The sequence below is a fragment of the Erpetoichthys calabaricus genome, chromosome 9 (assembly GCF_900747795.2).
Source record: "Erpetoichthys calabaricus chromosome 9, fErpCal1.3, whole genome shotgun sequence".
Classification (NCBI taxonomy): Eukaryota; Metazoa; Chordata; class Cladistia; order Polypteriformes; family Polypteridae; genus Erpetoichthys; species Erpetoichthys calabaricus.
Window position 1 is genome coordinate 8,288,930 of NC_041402.2, and position 20,012 is coordinate 8,308,941.

Sequence of the window (20,012 nt, forward strand, 5' to 3'; positions counted from 1 at the left end):
ACACCATCATTTAAAAACTGCATTTTGTGTTTACTTGTGTTATATTTGACTAATGGTTAAATGTGTTTGATGATCAGAAACATTTTGTGTGACAAACATGCAAAAGAATAAGAAATCAGGAAGGGGGCAAATAGTTTTTCACACCACTGTATATATATATATATATATATATATATATATATATATACAGTATATATATAGGGAGCTGGAAATCGATTAAAAAAAATGAATTAATCGCATGAATATATGAAATTAATTGCAATGAATCGCATCTAACACTAAAACATCATTATAGAATGAATGCATAAATCATGAAGTAAATACACACTGAATCATAAATATAATGTAGAATGAACACAAAGGAATAAAAAAAAAATAATGGCATATTTTAAACTTAAACAATTACCTTAAACCTGAACTTTTAATAAAATACTGCTTGAGCAATTTGAATACCTTACTAAAACGCAAATTGAAAACGAGTCCAATGTATTAATAATCAAATTGGCATAGCATATGAGACACAGACGTGTCAAATTGTAAATTAAACGATCCAATCGACTGTTGACTTTGAATGACACTGTTGAAGACTGATTTAAATGTCCCACCCCTTTGGACCGTTTAGCACATGTATAAATTTAGTGCTTTTGTGGTTGGTAGAATTGTGTTATGTCTTGGGATTTTTTGGGTAACAAAAAGTATGCCACCACAGATAAACAGAAAATACTGCTCTACTTACACCTTCGCTCCTGGCACACTAAAAAAAAGATCTCTGTAGCTTTTATCTCACTTAAAAACTGACAACCGTGCATTACTTAAATGGTTATGGTGTGTTCGTTGCATAAATTAGCGAAGCTACTGCACACTTGAATCATGGGTAGGGATAATCATCACACTTCTATGGTAGAGAGTTTTGTCATTATATTAGGGCAGTCAGCACTGTAAGCTGGCTGGCAGACTGGCCAGTTAAATACAGAGACACTAGAGACTTATTTTGATTTTAGTGTCACTCAAAGATAACTTATTTTAGGACTTACGTGATATGATTTTGATTCGATCTTGTTATAGAAACATGAAATGAAAAAGAGAGAGAGTGTCATTTTTTCTGTCACAACTTTCCTCTAGCATTGCAGCAGGACTACCGTAACCCCCCCCCCCCCCCCTTTCCTGACACTCCCCTGCACCTGTGCCAGTATGAATATATCAAGAAAATGAACACCAGTGCTACGTACTGACATCTGGCGTATCTTTGTGAACCCCGCAATATGAAATGTTAAGCCTTTAAATGAAAACTATATTTTATAAAATTTTTAAAGGTAGTATATAAATACGTTACCGCATGTGTATGGAATTCTTTAGGTACTCACTTAACTTATTTGTACTATTGTTTCGTAATGTTAAAAAATAATAAATCGGTCTCCCCTCGACTTTCTCATATACTCAGATAAGGTGATGGATATTTGAGGAGTAAACCACAAGATGAAGATTATATTTTTATATTATGTACATTAAAGAACCATCAACATCAAATCCAATCAAATTAATAATATGTTGAACAATTATAACTGCGGTGGGTTGGCACCCTGCCCGGGATTAGCTCCTGCCTTGTGCCCTGTGTTGGCTGGGATTGGCTCCAGCAGACCCCCGTAACCCTGTGTTCGGATTCAGCGGGTTGGAAAATGGATGGATGGATGAATGGATGAACAATTATAAAAGTAAAGTTGAATATATTGGACTCTGCAGCTGCATGAATTAAAAAGTACCACTTCTGGTTAGTGGAAATAAATCAAAAGTTGATAGAAATCTACGTTTTGTACCTAATACTTGTATGCAAAATTTGGTTGACCTAACTGAAAGCGTACTCAGGTTATCGTGTTTACATACACACACGCACAGACAGACATAATTCCAAAAATGGTAAATGTCGAGATTCATCAAAATCTCCAAATTGAATTTTTACAATTACAATTGAACGATTACAATACTTTCCTAACGAGACAGTAAATCAGACTTGGGGAGGTCTAAAACATCGAGATTCATCAAAATCTCATGGTCGAATTTTTGGATGATTACAATACTTTTCCTGTACTTTGTATACGAGAAAGTAAAAAGCATGAAAATGCTGCCCTGACCAAAGAACTGCCAGAGGTGTTTGCTTCGTTGCCGCCCCTGGATGTGACAATATTTTCTAACACGTTAAACAGACAACAGCAACAACATTTATTTCTATAGCACATTTTCATACAAATAATGTAGCTCAAAGTGCTTTACATGATGAAGAAAGAGAAAAAAGACAAAATAAATAAGAATTAAAATAAGGGAACACTAATTAACATAGAAAAAAAGTAAGGTCCGATGTCCAGGGAGGACAGAAAAAACAAAAAACCCCAGATGGCTGGAGAAAAAAATAAAATCTGCTGGGGTTCCAAGGCCACAAGACCACCCAGCCCCTTCTAGGCATTCTACCTAACATAACTGACCTCAATCAGTCCTCATTGTATTTAGGGTTCTCATGGAGGAACTTGATGATGATGACGGTCCTGTGGACTTCTGGCCTTTAACCCATCAATGGAGGGGCATCACAGTGCTTTGATTAGGTGGTGGTGGCGCAGGTCGCCACCCCAGAAAACCGGAAAAAGAACAGAAGAGAAAGTAGGGGTTAGTACGGATTTCAGAGTCGCCATGAATGATAATGACAATTAAATGCATATACAGAGCATCAGGATTAAACTAAGATGAAGCTATGAGAAGGCCATGTTGTTTTTTAAAGTGCTCCACCGTGTCAGCCTGGCGAATTCCTATTGGCAAGCTATTCTAGATTTTAGGTGCCTAACAGCAGAAGGCCGCCTCACCACTTCTTTTAAGTTTAGCTCTTGGCATTCTAAGCAGACCCTCATTTGGAGATCTAAGGTTACGATTTGGAGTGTAAAGTGTAAGACATTCTGAAATATAACCACCGAGACCACGTTAATCGGAAAAATTTACACATTATATTTCCCAGGCCTAATATATATATAAAAGGTTTGGGGGTCCACCCTGTTTAACTGAAATTAGTGGTTGAAAAGTGATGTGACTTTACAGACATGAGCTCCACACAGAACTGAAGCTATATATTGTGATAGACAGGAAATAGTGTAATAAATGGGGGAAGTCCTGGGAGCCGTAAGTGACGTCATGAGAAGGTGGGATCTGGAGCCATAGAAAAGGAAGTGTCAGGGGATGGCTTCTGAGAACTGGAAGAGGATTTAAGATGCTGGTTTTTCGGGAAGGTTTGAAGGGGAAAAAGGAGAAAGAGTTAAAGGACAGCGCCAACCCCTGGTCCGACTGGGAAATACAAGCATTCGAGCCTGTAAACTGTTTCCCATGTGCACGTGTGTGACACCCCATATAATTTGAAAGAATGCACAACAGTGCAACATGCATTGGTTTGCAGAGATATCTTACCAGATGTGAGAATTCAAAACAGAACTGAGAACAAAATGGCCGCTTCCCAGGTTTTATATAGTCACTCAGCAGAAAGGAATAGGTGTAGGAGGGCTGACTAAAGAAGTGATGTCCACAGTGGAGTGGCTGTCAGTTTTCTGGTTTGCAGAGGGAGGAAAAGAGAATGCATTAGACCACAGTGCCAACCACTGGTTTAACCGTCACTAGAGCCTTAAAGCTATCTCCCATATGCATGCATGTGACAATATATAGTGCCCTCCATAATGTATGGGACAAAGACACATTTTTCCTTGATTTGCTTCTCTGCTCCACAGTTTAAAAATTCAAATCAAACAGTCCTGAAGTGATTAAAGTACAAAATACAGACTTCATTTAAGGAGATTTGCATACATTTCAGTCACAATGTGTAGAAATGACAAAGCTCTTTATACATGGTCTCCCCATTCCAGCATTGAAATGGTAACAAATAATAATGTGTTTCGGAGTTCCAAAATGTGATTATAAAAAGGCTGGAGGACTTTCCTACGTACATCACAAATGAACCAAATGACCATGCTGAATGTCATATTGTCACATGACCGACTCCTTCCTGATTATCAGTATTTATTACAAGAAAGACTTAACAACACTAGAGAAGGTTCAGTGATGGAGGGTGGCTGGGCTGATTTGGGGACATTTTCAGTTCCAGCAAACAGATCAAGAGGCAAGATGGCTGAAGTATCGAAAATTACGACAGGAATTAGTACTGTGGATTCCAGCTGTTACTTCAAAATAATGTCTTTAACCAGAACATGGGGCATGCTTGGAAACTTGTTAAGGGCAGGTTCTACACAAATGTTAGGAAGTTTTTCTTCATGCAGAGAACCACAGACACGTGAAATAAATGTAGTGTGGTGAAAAGTAGGATTTTAGGGACATTGTAAGTATCTGGAAAACTCTTAAGTGAATAGGATGGACGAGCTTGTTGGGCTGAATGGCCTGATCTTCTCAAAAGGAGCTTTTAGAAATAACGACTTACACAAACCAATGCATATTAAAGACATTTGACTGATTTTCAATAAAGTACAACATTGATCAAATATGCATGAAGAAGTGCTGCGATGGACTGTCCAGGGTTTGTTCCTGCCTTGTGCCAAATGCTAGCTGTGATTTGTGATCCTGTGATCCTGTTCTGGATTAGGCGGGTTAGAAAATGACATGACATGTGTGAATAGGCACAAGATTGTTAGGACAATTAATATTTACAGTACATGGCTAGATGAAAGCTATCTGTCAAAGAAAACCACAGTTAGTAGAGAGGTGATAGGGTTTGTGGGACCCCACTTAATACCATTAGGCTCAAGGGGCCAGTTAAGTGTTAGGAGGTAGGAGAAGCTAGTCAAGTAATAATGTCTAAATTCATCTTAAAATAATTCATTTCATTCTCTTCAGGTACAAGTTACTTCTCTGTATTAAAGGAAATGTTTGTCAACACAGCAGCCGGTTAGGACACAGTATGCAGGACACAATTCTGTCACGTGGGAAGCTAAACCTAGAATTGTGTGAGACGGGATGTCAAGGGTGACAATTAATTCAATGTAGTTGATGTTGAAAGACGTGGCTAAATTTAGTGATTCTTCAAAGCAGTTCAAATAATTAGACATCTTTTAAAACAAAAACGAGTCAATTATTTTATAATGCCATTGATGAGAAAGAAAACCAGCTATGTTTCTCCTTCTGGTTATGTGAAAGTTCCACCACAGAAGCACAACTCAGCCACCACAGGTTCTAGAGTGAATGGGGGAGTGAGCAGCATGAGACTTTTAATATGCTAGAGAAGTAATAGAAAATGACTCCAGCATAACCCTCTAGTTGGTACATCAGTAATTACTTGAGAAGAACAACGGGTTGAAGAAGCTCACCCGAACTTGTATAGAGGCAGTTCAAGAAGCGTTTCAATTACAAGTACCATATATACTTGCGTTTAAGTTCTCCCACAGATAAGTCGGGGCTTGATTTTCCCGTATAATTTCCGGTATTTTATAATGTCAGTCGTATAATTCGAATATGGAAAACTCAATGCTGTTGGTCCAAGAGATTATGATATGCTAACGCCCACCTGAGAGAGTAACCACGGGGCACATGGCCTTTTGTTGCTATGTATTGTGCCTACGTGGTCACACAGTAATACCCAAACTATTCCAGAGCGACGTTTGCACTGTTTTGTGTTTTTTGTATCTCATACACCTTTATTGTAAGAGCATCCCTTATCTACGATGGAGCGTTCGATCAGAAGAAAATATGAAGCTGGTTTTAAATTAAAAGTCGTTGAAGTGGCAAAAGAAATTGGTAACTGTGCTGCCGCAACAAAATTCGATGCGTCTGAGAAACTGGTGTGAAATTGGAGGAGGCAAGAAGATGAAAAAAAAAAATTAAAAGGTCACATTTTTGAATGGGCATGTAAGTCTGGGTCTGATGTTATGAACGATTTTTCGGGTTTCAAGACCCGACTTGTATGCAAGTCTATTTGGTACTCCATTCTATAATCTAAGATGGTGTACTATACAATAATAACTTATTAAAAGTCACGGTCCGGTAAAGGAAACACTGTTCTTATAAATTTGATTTGCTTTGGAAATTTTTTTCAAACAATTCTAATTATATTTAACTAGCAAAATTTGATAGAACATTCCTTTTGTTGGTAGATTTCTAAAATGTCAAAAAGACCCCGAGGCCAGTCAGTGTAGTGCAGGATAAGGAGGAGATAGACGTAGAGGTAATCCATACAGTGGCACACCAAAGTTTGGGCACCCGTGCTTAAAATGTCTGTTACTGCGAATAGTTAAGTGAGCAGAAGATGAACTGGTCACCAAAAGGCATAAAGTTTAAGCTGACACATTTCTTTTCAGCATTCTACACAAGATTAGTGTGTTGTTTTTGTTTTATACAGTTGTACAGTGAAATAAGGAAAGGAGCACCATGCAAAGGTTTGGGCACCCCATCATCTGCTCACTTAACTATTCACAGTAACAGACATTTTAAGCAAGTGGGCTCAAACCTTTTGCATGTCACTGTACGCACATACAACTTAATGACTGGGGACCCTTCTGAACAATAGATCATAGTGGGTGGACAGCACAGCAATGCTTTATATAAAGTCCCAGAGGAGGCTTTCTTTTAGAGGAGGCCCAATGCTGCTAAGGATGTTCTACCAGTCCGTAGTGGCCATTGTACTGTTGTACGTTACGGACAGCTGGATAAATTTGATCAAAATGGCCATTTGCATCTCAACATTGACCCCAGACTCACTCACTAGACACAGTGGTGGAAAAGGGGATGGAGGAAATATTAGAAGCCATAATGACTAATGTTGCCTATGAGGCATCGTCATTGTTGCACTTCTAGCTAGGTGTGCTAACAAAAAGTGCTACAGCTGCCAGACTGTGTACTAACTGCAAACATCACATCTGTTTTCACCCTAGCCAGTCATAACAGACAAACTGGCTGTGGACACCAGGGGGCGCTTCAGCTCCCCAAGCACCCAACACAGGCAGGCATGGACATAAGTTAAGAACACAAAGAAACTTGTAGGAAACTCTTCCACAATACACGTTTCTTGCCACAACAGCCACAAGTACCATAAAGCACAAGATAGCATACTCTTTGTCTCCTTTCTCTCTCGGTCAGTGCTTCCTCCACTCCTCGTAAGCGTTGTCCACCATCCTCCCAACTCTGGGTCGTCCTTATGTGGCAGGCAGCTCCTTTTATCTTCCACCAGGGAGTACTTCCAGTCTTCCGTACACGTGGTCTGAAAGCACTTCCGGATGAGATGGAAACCTCATGAAATAGGGTTCCCCAGTCCATGCAGCACTCCCTGGTGGCACCCATGGAACCCAACAGGGCTGAGTTGAAGAACTCCATGTCCCATGTTGCTCTGTGGGAATCCGAGGCACTGTTGCAACTCAGAGTGGCTGCCATCTAGTGCTCCAAGTGAGATAATGCCCTGTGCACGCTCTCTCCCCTGGTCCTTCCATCTCATGGGCCTCCTGGCTGGGTAAGGCAGCCAGCTATCCTTTATATGGTTTAGAAACTAAAGTTATTAAGGACACCATCAATTAAATACACACTGGGTGAATATATATGTATAGTTCTGAGTCTGGCACTTGTGTAATATTTGTGATTGGTTTTTACTGTTTTCCACCTGATTCTATGGCTACGTTCTCATTACCATGCTGAAGTGACTCAAATCCGATTTTTTTTTTTTGCCTCGATGTGACATAAATCGGACATTTTCAGGGCTATGTGGACACAGAAATCCGAACTTTTCAAATCAGATTTCTGCCACCCTCATATGTGGTCCTAGATCACATGCAGTATGAATCAGAATCAGAAAACTTTATTAATCCCGAAGGAAATTACTTATGTTACAACTTAACAACAGACAAGGGACATGTTACACTAAGAGCACGTATAAAGTAATCATGTAAATATAAATAGAGTATAATAAATGTAAGTATCAAACTAGAGTGCAGAGTGTTCCACCTTAAGTTAACATTGCACATTTTGAGAACAAATAAGGTTATTCTCATGTGAAGAGCAGACAATTTATTGCACAAGAACAGATAGTATGTTGCACATTTCAAGTACTTGAAAAATGTACCTGGATATCCATTAAAGAAAAAGGGGTAAGAGCTTAAAGTATGGGTGAGTGACCGGAAAAGGAGATATAGAGTCTGATGGCTGTGGGGAGGAAGGATTTCCTGTGACGTTCAGTGTAGCACTTTATGCTAGTCAGTCTACTGTGTGAATCTAATGTGAATTTCCCCTTGGGATTAATAAAGTATCTATCTATCTATCTATCTATCTATCTATCTATCTATCTATCTATCTATCTATCTATCTATCTATCTATCTATCTATCTATCTATTTATCTGTCTATATAGTGCCTTTCATATCTATCTATCTATCTATCTATCTATCTATCTATCTATCTATCTATCTATCTATCTATCTATCTATCTATCTATCTGTCTATATAGTGCCTTTCATATCTATCTATCTATCTATCTATCTATCTATCTATCTATCTATCTATCTATCTATCTATCTATCTATCTATCTGTCTATATAGTGCCTTTCATATCTATCTATCTATCTATCTATCTATCTATCTATCTATCTATCTATCTATCTATCTATCTATCTATCTATCTATCTATCTATCTATCTATCTATCTATCTATCTACTGCTGAAAACGCTCCTCTGTCCAACCATAACACTATGAGGTGGGTGATTAGCATTTTCAATAATAGACCAAAGCCTAGACAACATTCTCTGATCTGCCACAGTTTCCAAGCTGTCCAGTTTCTCTCCTACCACAGAGGAAGCCTTCTGAATTAGTTTGTTTAGTCTCCTGATGTCTGCCACTTTCATGCTACTCCCCCAGCATGCCAGAGTGAAGAGAAAGGCACTGGTAACCACACTGTTATAGAACATCCACAACATAGTGCTGCTGACTCTAAAAGATTTGAGCTTGCATAGGAAATACAGCCTACTTTGACTCTTCTTGTATATGGCCAGCGAGTTCCTGGACCAGTCTAGCTTATTGCTCATATGCACTCCTAGATACTTGTACTCCTCAACTATCTCCACCTCCATACCCTTATTAGACAGGGGAGTGGCTGGAGATCGCGATCTTCTTAAATCAACTGCCAGTTCTTTAGTTTTACTGGTGTTGATCTGCAGTTGATTCATGCTCACACCAGTCAACAAAATTGTCCACTACCTTCCTGTATTCCATCTCTTCTCCATGTCTGATACTACCAACTATTGCAGAGTCATCAGAGAATTTCTGCAGATGGCAGCCCTCTGTGTTGTAACTAAAATCTGTAGTGTACAGGGTGAAGAGGAATGGTGACAGAACTGTCCCTTGTGGAGCACCAGTGCCACACAGCACGGTATCGGACACAGAGCCCTGTAGCCGCACAAACTGTGGCCTTCCCGTCAGATAGTCCATGATCCACGAAAACTAAGGGAGCATCCACCTGCATTTCCGATAGCTTAATCCCCAGTCTGGTTGGCTGGATAGGGTTAAAGGCACATGAGAAATCGAAGAAAATAATCCTGAGAATTCCTCCTGGCTTGTCTAGGTGACTGTAGGCACGGTGCAGCAGGTAGATGATTGCATCTTTGACCCCAATCCTCGCCTGATAGGCAAACTGGAGAGGGTCCAGTGCTACACTTAAGCTGGGGACGAAGTATTTCCAGGACTAGTCTCTCAGAGACTTTCATGATGTGTGCAGTGTGCGCCACTGGCCTGTAGTCAGAAGGGGCACTAGATAGATAGATAGATAGATAGATAGATAGATAGATAGATAGATACTTTATTAATCCCAGGGGGAAATTCACATACTCCAGCAGCAAAAAATATTAAATGAAAGAGTAATAAAAAAATGCAGGTAAAAAACAGACAATAACTTGAATAATGTTCAACGTTTACCCCCTCTGGTGGAATTGAAGAGTCGCATAGTTTGGGGGAGGAATGATCTTCTCAGTCTGTCAGTGGAGCAGGACAGTGACAGCAGTCTGTCACTGAAACTGCTCCTCTGTCTGGAGATGACACTGTTTAATGGATGTAGTGGATTCTCCATAATTGATAGGAGCCTGCTGAGTGCCCGTTGCTCTGCTACGGATGTCAAACCGTCCAGCTCTATGCCAACAATAGAGCCTGCCTTCCTCACCAGTTTGTCCAGGCGTGAGGCATCCTTCTTCTTAATGCTGCTTCCCCAGCACACCACTGCGTAGAAGAGGGCACTCGCCACAACCATCTGATCTTACTGCAGATGTTGAAGGATGCCAGTCTTCTAAGGAAGTACAGGCGGCTCTGTCCTTTCTTGCACAGAGAATCAGTATTGGCAGTCCAGTCCAATTTATCGTCCAGCTGCACTCCCAGGTATTTATAGGTCTGCACGCTCTGCACACAGTCACCTCTGATGATCACAGGGTCCATGAGGGGCCTGGGTCTCCTAAAATCCACCACCAGTTCCTTGGTTTTGCTGGTGTTCAGGTGTAGGTGGTTTAAGTCGCACCATTTAACAAAGTCCTTGATGAGGTTTCTATACTCCTCCTCCTGCCCACTCCTGATGCAGCCCATGATAGCAGTGTCGTCAGCAAACTTTTGCACGTGGCAGGACTCCGAGTTATATTGGAAGTCTGATGTATATAGGCTGAACAGGACCGGAGAAAGTACAGTCCCCTGCGGCACTCCTGTGTTGCTGACCACAATGTCAGATCTGCAATTCCCGAGACGCACATACTGAGGATGTGCCTTCTTTGGAACAGGAACCAGACAAGATGTTTTCCATAGCACCGGCAATTTTTTTAACACGCAGGCTTAAGTTGAAAATCCTAAGTAGTACACCACAGAGTTGTGAGGCGCAGACTTTAAACACCCTTGGGCTGATGCCATCAGGGCCTGCTGCCTTGTCAGAACAACAACAACAACAACAACATTTATTTATATAGCACATTTTCATACAAAAAGTAGCTCAAAGTGCTTTACATAATGAAGAAAAGAAGAATAAAAGACAAATAAGAAATTAAAATAAGACAACATTAGTTAACATAGAAAGGAGTAAGGTCCGATGGCCAGGGTGGACAGAAAAAACAAAAAAAAACTCCAGAAGGCTGGAGAAAAAAATAAAATCTGTAGGGGTTCCAGGCCACGAGACCGCCCAGTCCCCTTTGGGCATTCTACCTAACAAAGTCTGCGTAATTCTCTCACGACTTGGTCTTCTGTAAAGGTGGTGGATGGTCTGGTTGTGTCAGAGTTGTGGATAGAACGAGGGGCGGAGTAGGGTTCAGCTGGTAAGGAGGGGGTAGGAGATAATGATTCACTATTCACTAGGTAATGAGTGGTGGGAGAGGGAAAAGTTAGCATGTAAGGAATTGATGGTGGTGTCCAGGGATACATTGTCAGCCACAGAGGTGGAGCTGTAGGGCAGGCTGGTATGTATCCGATTTGTGGCCATGCATCATGAATGAGAATAGTCAGATCGGAATTCACGTGTTTTTTATTTTTTTGTTTTTGCCTATACACCTGTACTGAGAGCTGTCACCATCAACCAGCACTGGAGCACAGACAGTCCTACCATTGCTGGTTCCTTTCTCTCTTTGTGCAGCAGTGCCAGCAATAACTGCGACAACAGCCAAAACTAGTGCCTTCCCATTACAGTTAATTACAGAAAGTGAACCGCCAAGATAGGCAAATCCAATCTGAGCAAATAATCAGAACTGAGCAATGAGGCTTTTAATGTGAACGTAGATGGAGTCCTGATCTGGTTATTGTTAATGAGGTGAGAAGTCACAGTTATATCACAACATGGCTAATTTGGGTAGAATCGGCTTTTCATATTCACTCGAAATTCCCCAAAGGGAAGCTCGTGTTTTCTGTTTTCTAATATCTGAATGCATCAACTGGGTTTAGGTTTTGTTCTTGTGTTTTTTTATTTTCTGCCAGGTTCCATCATTTTCCTCTCCTACACATCCCAAACACATACATACTGAGTGAACTTGAGACTGTAAATTGGCCTGGTGTGATTCATTTTAGGGTGTGTGTGTGAGAGAGAGAATGCATTGTGATGGACTGAATCAGTCAGTCAGTCAGTCATTACCCAACCTGCTATATCCTAACACAGGGTCACGGGGGTCTGCTGGAGCCAATCCCAGCCAGCACAGGGCGCAAGGTAGGAACAAAGTGCCGGGCATGGCGCCAGCCCGCTGCAAGGCACTCACACACCAAGCACACACTAGGGACAATTTAGGATCGCCAATGCACCTAACCTGCATGTCTTTGGACTGTGGGAGGAAACCCACGCAGAGAGAACGGGGAGAACATGCAAACTCTACGCAGGGAGGACCGGGGAAGCAAACCCAGGTCTTCTTACTGCGAGGCAGCAGCGCTACCCACTGCGCCACCATGCTGCCCGGTACAGAATCAGTCATTGTTAAACTTTATTTTTTTTCTCATGACCCAATTTTTTCTGTTGTGCGTCTTCGTAACCCGTAATCGTTGATCTTCATGCCGTTCTTCCGTATGTCACCCTACAGCAGCGTTTCTCAACCGAGTTTTCATAACAGTGTTAATCGCGCCCCCCTAAGGTTTTTTTTGAAAGGAGCCCACTAATACCAATTTGTTCTTTTTTAATTAATGATATGTCATAGATGCATATTTTATTATACCTACTTAACTTTTATCGACATTTATCTAACTCTATATTTATTTTCCTAATATGAGAATGTAGTTTAAGTTAATTTCCTTTGGTTTCAATAGATGTATTTTTCATATTTTCGATTCTTGTTTTCTTTTCTTTTTTTCACATCTGCGTGCCCCCCCCCCCCCCCTTTTTGTTACTTCACGCCCCCCTAGGGGGGCCCGCCCCACAGATTGAGAACCACTGTCCTAGGGAGGGGGGTGGTGGTCCCCCTTGGTGAATCACCACCAGCTGTCATCATTTCCCTCTTGGAAAATCATCCCGGTCCTCACTTGGCTGAAAATGCAAGTGGTGACCCATCACAAGGCTTTCCGCAAACCATTCTCGACCCTTTCTCATTCACTACAATTGTAATTCGCAACTTGGCGTGACCTCATTATTGATAATAGTTTTAAGAAACGCTGGACTGGATTGATCCCAGTCTCCTGTTTAAGGCAGCTTCCAGTTAATTCATCTAAAATGATGCAAGCTATTGTATGAAGAACTCCTTAATTACTACTTGTTAGTGTTCAATTTTCATACATAAAACTCTAAGCCACCCGATGCCCCATTTTCAATCTGACGTAATTAACCTGACTCTGGCCAAATCAAATATCAAACCCGAGATTCAGTATTTGAGTGTGTCTGTACTTTTTGAACATCTTGTCACAAGTTATTGAGTCTTTGAACCTGCCATTACTACCTTCGGCGATAACCTAATGATTGTATAAATGTGTTTTTGTTTAATTGGTTGTGAGTAATGAATAACGTTTCCCTTATGTGGTTTGTTTCCATTATTGTTGTATTTGTATGATCTTCACCATGTCAACCATTCAGCTGACATTGTCATGCCAATTAGGTGATGATAAGTGTATCAAACAGCCTGCTAAAATGTTCGTTTTCCTCCTCAGGTGATTCGGAAGGGCTGGCTCACCATCAATAACATTGGAATCATGAAAGGAGGTGCCAAAGAGTACTGGTTTGTGCTGACTGCGGAGACTTTGTCTTGGTACAAAGACGATGAGGTCAGTGACTTTACTATGAACTTCCCTTTTCTTATAACCACAGCATGAAAGTGTGTTCATTCATCGTTTTACAAGCAGCAGTGCAGCACTTTTGTGATTGCTTGGTGTAAGTGGGAGTTGACTCTTATTTTTTTCCGGAATCATCATGGGGACAGCTTGCATTTTGGCATAATTTTTTTTTTAACAATTCTTTACATTTACAAAGCGTTTCAATAAGTAGGGGAGCCAATTCAGCCACCACTAATGTGCAGCCCCCGTAGGCAGCCATTTTTGCGCCAGTAGTACGCTTACCACACATTAGCTGTTAGGTGGTGAAGTGGTGAGAGAGAGAGCCAATTAGAGACAGACGATGATTAGGGGGGCCAGAATGACTAGGCCGTGGTGGTCAATTTAGCTTGGGCATTGGGATACACCACCCTATTCTTTATCAAGGATGCCCAGTGATCTTTTATGACCACAGAGGACCTCGGTTTTAAGTATCATCTGAAGGACAGCACAGCATAATAATAATAATTCTTTGCATTTATATAGCACTTTTCTCACTACTCAAAGCGCTCAGCAATTGCAGGTTAAGGGCCTTGCTCAAGGGCCCAACAGAGCAGAGTCTCTTTTGGCATTTTACGGGATTCGAACCGGCAACCTTCTGATTGCCATTGCAGATCCCTAGCCTCAGAGCTACCACTCCACCTATGCACTGGTGGCATTGGGATGTGCAATCAGACCACAGGGTAAGAGCCCCCTGCTGGCCTCACCAGCGCCTCTTCCAGCACCAACCCAGGCTTTTCCTAGATGGTCTCCCATCCAAGTACTGGCCGGGCCTGAATATGCTTAGCGTCAGGTGGGTGACCTCTTCTGAAGTGCAGGTGGTATGGCTGCTGCCAATATAGCAACTGTGTTGTCAATGACTCAACTGATTTCACTGGTCAACAAGCATTTTGCTACTGGGATTCTTTCATCTGTACTTTAACGAATTTCACTTGCTGACTCCAAATCTCAAAAAACAGTTTTCGTCCAGCAGCACGTCCCATTTTTTACTCATGATGTTCCAGGTCTTGGACAACTAGGGTGACTGGACAGTAAAGGCGATGCGTTTCAGCATTTAAGAAATAAGTTTGGTCTCAAGAAAAGTGAAGCCAAAATTAAGGAAGGTGTTTTTGTTGGCCCTGAAATCTGTGAACTGATGCTTGACGATGAGTTCAAAAAGAAACTGAAGGCCACTGAATCAACACCCTCATTCGTGCGGGTTGTCCAGAATTTTCTTGACAGTCACAGAGCAGAGAATTATACTGAGCTTGTGGAGAATATGCTGAAAGCGTCTCAGCTTATGGGAGCCAGAATGTCACTGAAGACTTCATTTTTTACATTCTCATCTCGACTTATTTCCACCAAATCTAAGCGATGTCAGAAATGAGTATGGGGAAAGATTTTGTCAAGATATAAAGGTGATGGAAAACCGATATCGGGGAAAATTCACTCCGAGCATGATGGGTGACTACTGTTGGTTCTTGCAAAGAAAGACGGATGTGCAGTACAAGCGCAAAAGCAAGTGCCTGAGACATTTTTGGGCACGCTGACCTCACTTTTATATTGAGGTAAATTGACATAAATATACTTTAACGTGTCTCTGGTATCGTCTTCTGGTTTGTTTTCAGAATAAAAGATCAAAACATTTTTGGTGGGACAGAGTCCAAACTCCAGATATCGTGTTGATATATTAATATTCAAAAGTGTCAAAACATCAATGATGTGTATTTCAAAAACCTGACGTGCTAGCTTAATTCCGATTTTATATATGAAATCAGTGTAAAAAACTTAATAGAGAGCTGCTCTGAAGTTCCCAGAAGCAAACAAAAAATATTTTTTTTGTAGACCAGTGTTATTGCTGCTATTATTATTATCATTAAAGGTTACACTTGCTAAGGTAGGAGTGTAGCCCATTCAGAATTTGTGTTCAGGGAGGCAAAGGATATAAGTGTCCCACAAGGAGTGCAGAGAGGCCGACCCCTTACCCAGCCGGCAGCCACACTACCAGGACCCATGGCCTGGAGAAACTGCTGAGGAGAACCTACTTATACAAAGTCGTACCTCTGACAAATAATATCAAATCGATGGTTAAACACAAACAAAATGAAAAGAATCAAAAGAAAACAAACAAAATCACATATGTAAAACAAGTGCAGAAATATATTAAATAAAACACAATGACAAATACAATAATACAAATCCTGACGCAAAATATATCTATACTAGCCGACGCCCGCCGTAGTATACAGCGGTGTAAGAATAGGAACGGAAAACGGTGAGAAAGGAATTCAGAAGTCAAGAAGAAATAAATACTTCTTGAAAGACGCAGTGTGCATGTAGAATTTCCGGCCAAGCAGGATTACATGTGAAAGTGATAAATAAATCAGGCTTTCCGAATTTATGTACTATGGCCATGGCATCCTGATAGTTTTGTTGCATGTATCTTGGACTTCCTGGAAATGTGGATGGTAATATGATCATTTTGCCTACACGAACGTTATTTTCAGCGTTTCCTTGCAGTGCGTCTGATAGTTCAACGCGCAGATCTTGTTGATGCAATCTGAGATAGTTGAGACGCGCGCCCTCTGTTTTAACATACGCATCTACGACGTACTGTTGGAATAGTTTGCTGCTGGAGTGCAAAATACTAAATGTATTCCTCATTGCTAATCTGCACACGTAAAATTGGCATTGAGTAAGCCTTATTCGCTTGGCGGTTCTTTTATCGGGAACATGTTGTAAATCTTTGTGCCAGCCAATGTTTCCGTAAAGGGTATAAAAGTGGGTAAACCATAGGATCGCAATTCATATTGAGTGTGGAAATCTGTTTACAGGAGTAGATGCAAATGACCCTTTCGGCAGGCTGTTCGCCATCTTCTCCGACGAAAATCGCTGCAACATCGGTGTGACATGTCGGGGCATTGTATCGTCATAAATCCTGCCTAGGGTTTTCCTTGAAAACCATTCGTACAGATGCTGTTGGATTGGACTGAGCGATTTCATGCATATGTTTGTCTGATTTAGCAAAGGGGTTGATGGTTCTGAGCATGGAATCTAGCTGGAGAAGTACATTTTCGCTGCATGCAGAATTTGCTTTATTTTGTAAGTGTACTTCAGTAGCTTGTGCTGTGTCAAAAACATACAACTGTCCATATCCTGGAGAGGTAGAAGTGTTAGCGTATAGTGGAGAGATTTGGTGATCAATTTGCCCGTGTATTTTAAAACAGTATGGTCCGTGGCCAGGTGATTGAGTTATCTGTGCACCCATGGAAGCAAACACTAGAGAAGAGTTGTATTCTCGAGTGTGTTCACGATAATTTTTAGCTTCTGATGTTTGCTGTGTAAGAAGCTGTTGTAAAGACACAGGTGGCTCCCGCAAAGGTGGTAAAGCTACTTTACCGTCGTGGCAGCACCTCGAGTACTTGTTGGATGTATTACGCTCAGCAGGCCAGTATAGTGCATGACATGGAAGACAACGAATAGGAATCAAGAAATGCCGTGTCGGCTGCGTGTGGGCGGGACTGGTTTTGAAGTGGAAGCAGGACGAACCAGAAGAGAAATATATTTAAGAGATATATATTCCTCTACCATACCAGCAAAGTGTAAAACACCACATATACAATAACGAAATCTCTCTTGCCCCTGCACACGTATAACAAACACACAATACAAATAATGCCAATGGATGATTACTGAAATGTTAATGAACGTGAAAATGAGTCCGGGTAAATAACTGTCCAGAATACTGATGGCTGTTCAAAATGATTGCGTTTGATTCTCCCGAATAAAAACAGAACAATCTCACCGTGCTTCCTCAGCGATGGTGGAAAATAATGTCCAGCCCCGGGGTTTCTGGCGATGAATGCATTGTAGTAAATCCAGCTGAATGAGAAGCAAACAGGGAAAAAGGCGCAATGTAAATAAAGGCAGAAAATGTTGATCGTTTGTTGTTATGTGAAATCTCCGTCTCTCTCCTCTTTCTCTTCTGTCCCTCCTTACCGTTTAAATAATAACGAGCCGGATGTAACTGGCAAATCTCCGATTCTGACGTTTTCCAGGGGTCACTGCCTCCCCGCAACATCCTTCCCCTTTTGTCATTACGGGGACGACATTTAAACAAACACATATTAGTTTAAACGGGGTGCTGTGACGACGACAACAACAACAACAACAACATTTATTTCTATAGCATATTTTCATACAAAAAAGTAGCTCAAAGTGCTTTACATAATGAAGAAAAGTAAATAAAAAAAATATATAACAACATAAGAAATTAAAATAAGACAATATTAGTTAACATAAAAAAAGAGTAAGGTCCGATGGCCAGGGTGGACAGAAAAAACAAAAAAAAACTCCAGACGGCTGGAGAAAAAAATAAAATGTGCAGGACTTCCATGCCACGACGCCACCCAGTCCCCTCTGGGCATTCTACCTAACATAAATGAAATAGTCCTCTTGTGTCTAGGGTTCTCATGGAAGGACTTGAAGATGATGGACATGCAGACTTATGGCTTTTAATTCTTGACTGTTGGAACATCATGGTGCTTAGATATGTTTTCAGAAAGGACCCAGACACCGAAACTATTCGGATGCAGGCCATCTCTCTTGAAGAAACGCAGCCTTTCCCAAAAGAGGTCCCAGTTGTTAATGAATCCGATGTCTTGATTCTTGCAGAAGCCTTGCAGCCAGTTGTTTGATCCTAGCAGACGACTGTAGTACTCATTTGATCGTCCGACGAGAGGTAGAGGACCCAAAATGAAGATCTTTGCCAATGGGGTCCTCTCCTTTGTGTCTTTAATTAGAGCTGCGAAGTCAGCCTTGAGGATTTCCGACTGTCGATGCCTTATGTCGTTCACGGCGGCATGCAAAACAATCGCTCCAAATGCCCTCTCCTTGTGCTTCTCGTAGATTGCTGGCGCACGTCTCATCACATCTCGGACACGAGCACCGGGAAAAACAAAAAAAAAAAAAGACAAACTAAGAATTAACCCTAACCCTAACCCTAACCCTAACCCTAATTAACATAGAATAAGAGTAAGGTCCGATGGCCAAGGAGGACAGAAATAACAGAAAAAACTCCAGTCGGCTGGAGAAGAAAAAAAAAAATCTGCAGGGGTCCCAGACCATGAGACCGCCCAGTCCCCTCTGGACATTCTACCTAACATAAATGATCAGTCCTCTTTGTGTTTAGGGTTCTCATGGAAGGACTTGATGATGATGGTCATGTAGACTTCTGGCTTTTGATCCATCAGTGTAGGGACATCACAGTGCTTTGATTAAGTGGTGGTGGCGCAGGTCACCTCTACAAAAAACGGAAAAAGAAACAGAAGAGAGAGTTGGGTTTAGTCCGGATTTTAGAGCCACCATGAATAGTTATGATAATTAATTGAATATACAGAGCATCAGGATTAAACTAAAATGAAGTTATGAGAAAGCCATGTTAAAGTAATGTGTTTTTAGCAGTTTTTTAAAGTGCTCCACTGTATTAGCCTAGAGACGCGACTGGGTGCAAACACTATAAACAACAATACTTATGTGGCCCCGCTACAGGTATTTGAAGCCAAGGTAGCCAGCCTCAGCCATTGTTAAGGTATTCTTGTTTTGAGTTTGAGGCTATCAAGTGCACTTGCATCTGTGATGAGAATAAGAATCAGTTTGTGTTAAACAGGTAAGTATTGTGGTCGTATAAATGTGAATTTAGACATTTCCACTACTAACTTGTCCACCAATACGAAAGGAACCCTAGACGTTAAAGGGCCTTCACGATTTTCATTCGAAATGCCAACAGTTCAATCCTTTATCTTCTTTGTGTGTGCTGCCCTGCACCTTGGCTGAATTTGTCCTCGACTTCCCTATGTCACATTTTTTTGTCAACCTTGACCAACTTATGCCTCTCTCGATTAAATAGATGCCTGCTGTTAAGTTTGTTTTTGTGTTGGAGTGGCAGTGGGTACAAATACTACACTGCATCAGAAACCATAAAAACAGCCAATGATTGTTATATCAAGTTAAGTTTCTTAATTCTTCTCCTCTTAGGGAGTCGAGACTGCCAAAAAACAGGGCCTGTTAAAAAGCCCACTGAGGAAATCCTTGTATGATTTTGGGCTATACTGTACAAGAAAGATTGTTGTTATGTGGCAAAACAAGGTTTGCAGTCGTGAGGAAGCAAAAAACGTCAACCTTACTTTCTTCAGTTAAGACAAATCTTTCCTTTAATTTCCCATTTGCTTCCTGTGTTTTGTGGTAAAAGATGTCCGGCTTTGTGGACGTACCTTAAAATGGATTTTTCC

The 20,012-nt window shown here is 41.1% G+C and overlaps 1 protein-coding gene across 10 annotated transcripts in view; it reads left to right on the forward strand.

The window, feature by feature from the left end:
* dnm1a (dynamin 1a) overlaps nt 1-20,012 on the forward strand; it is a 501,477-nt gene that overhangs the window by 267,273 nt on the left and 214,192 nt on the right. For all 10 annotated transcript variants that reach the window (XM_051931967.1, XM_028809129.2, XM_051931970.1 and 7 more), the window contains one exon: nt 13,585-13,698. In XM_051931967.1, the coding sequence (XP_051787927.1) occupies nt 13,585-13,698 (114 nt within the window). The remainder of the gene's footprint in view (nt 1-13,584; nt 13,699-20,012) is intronic.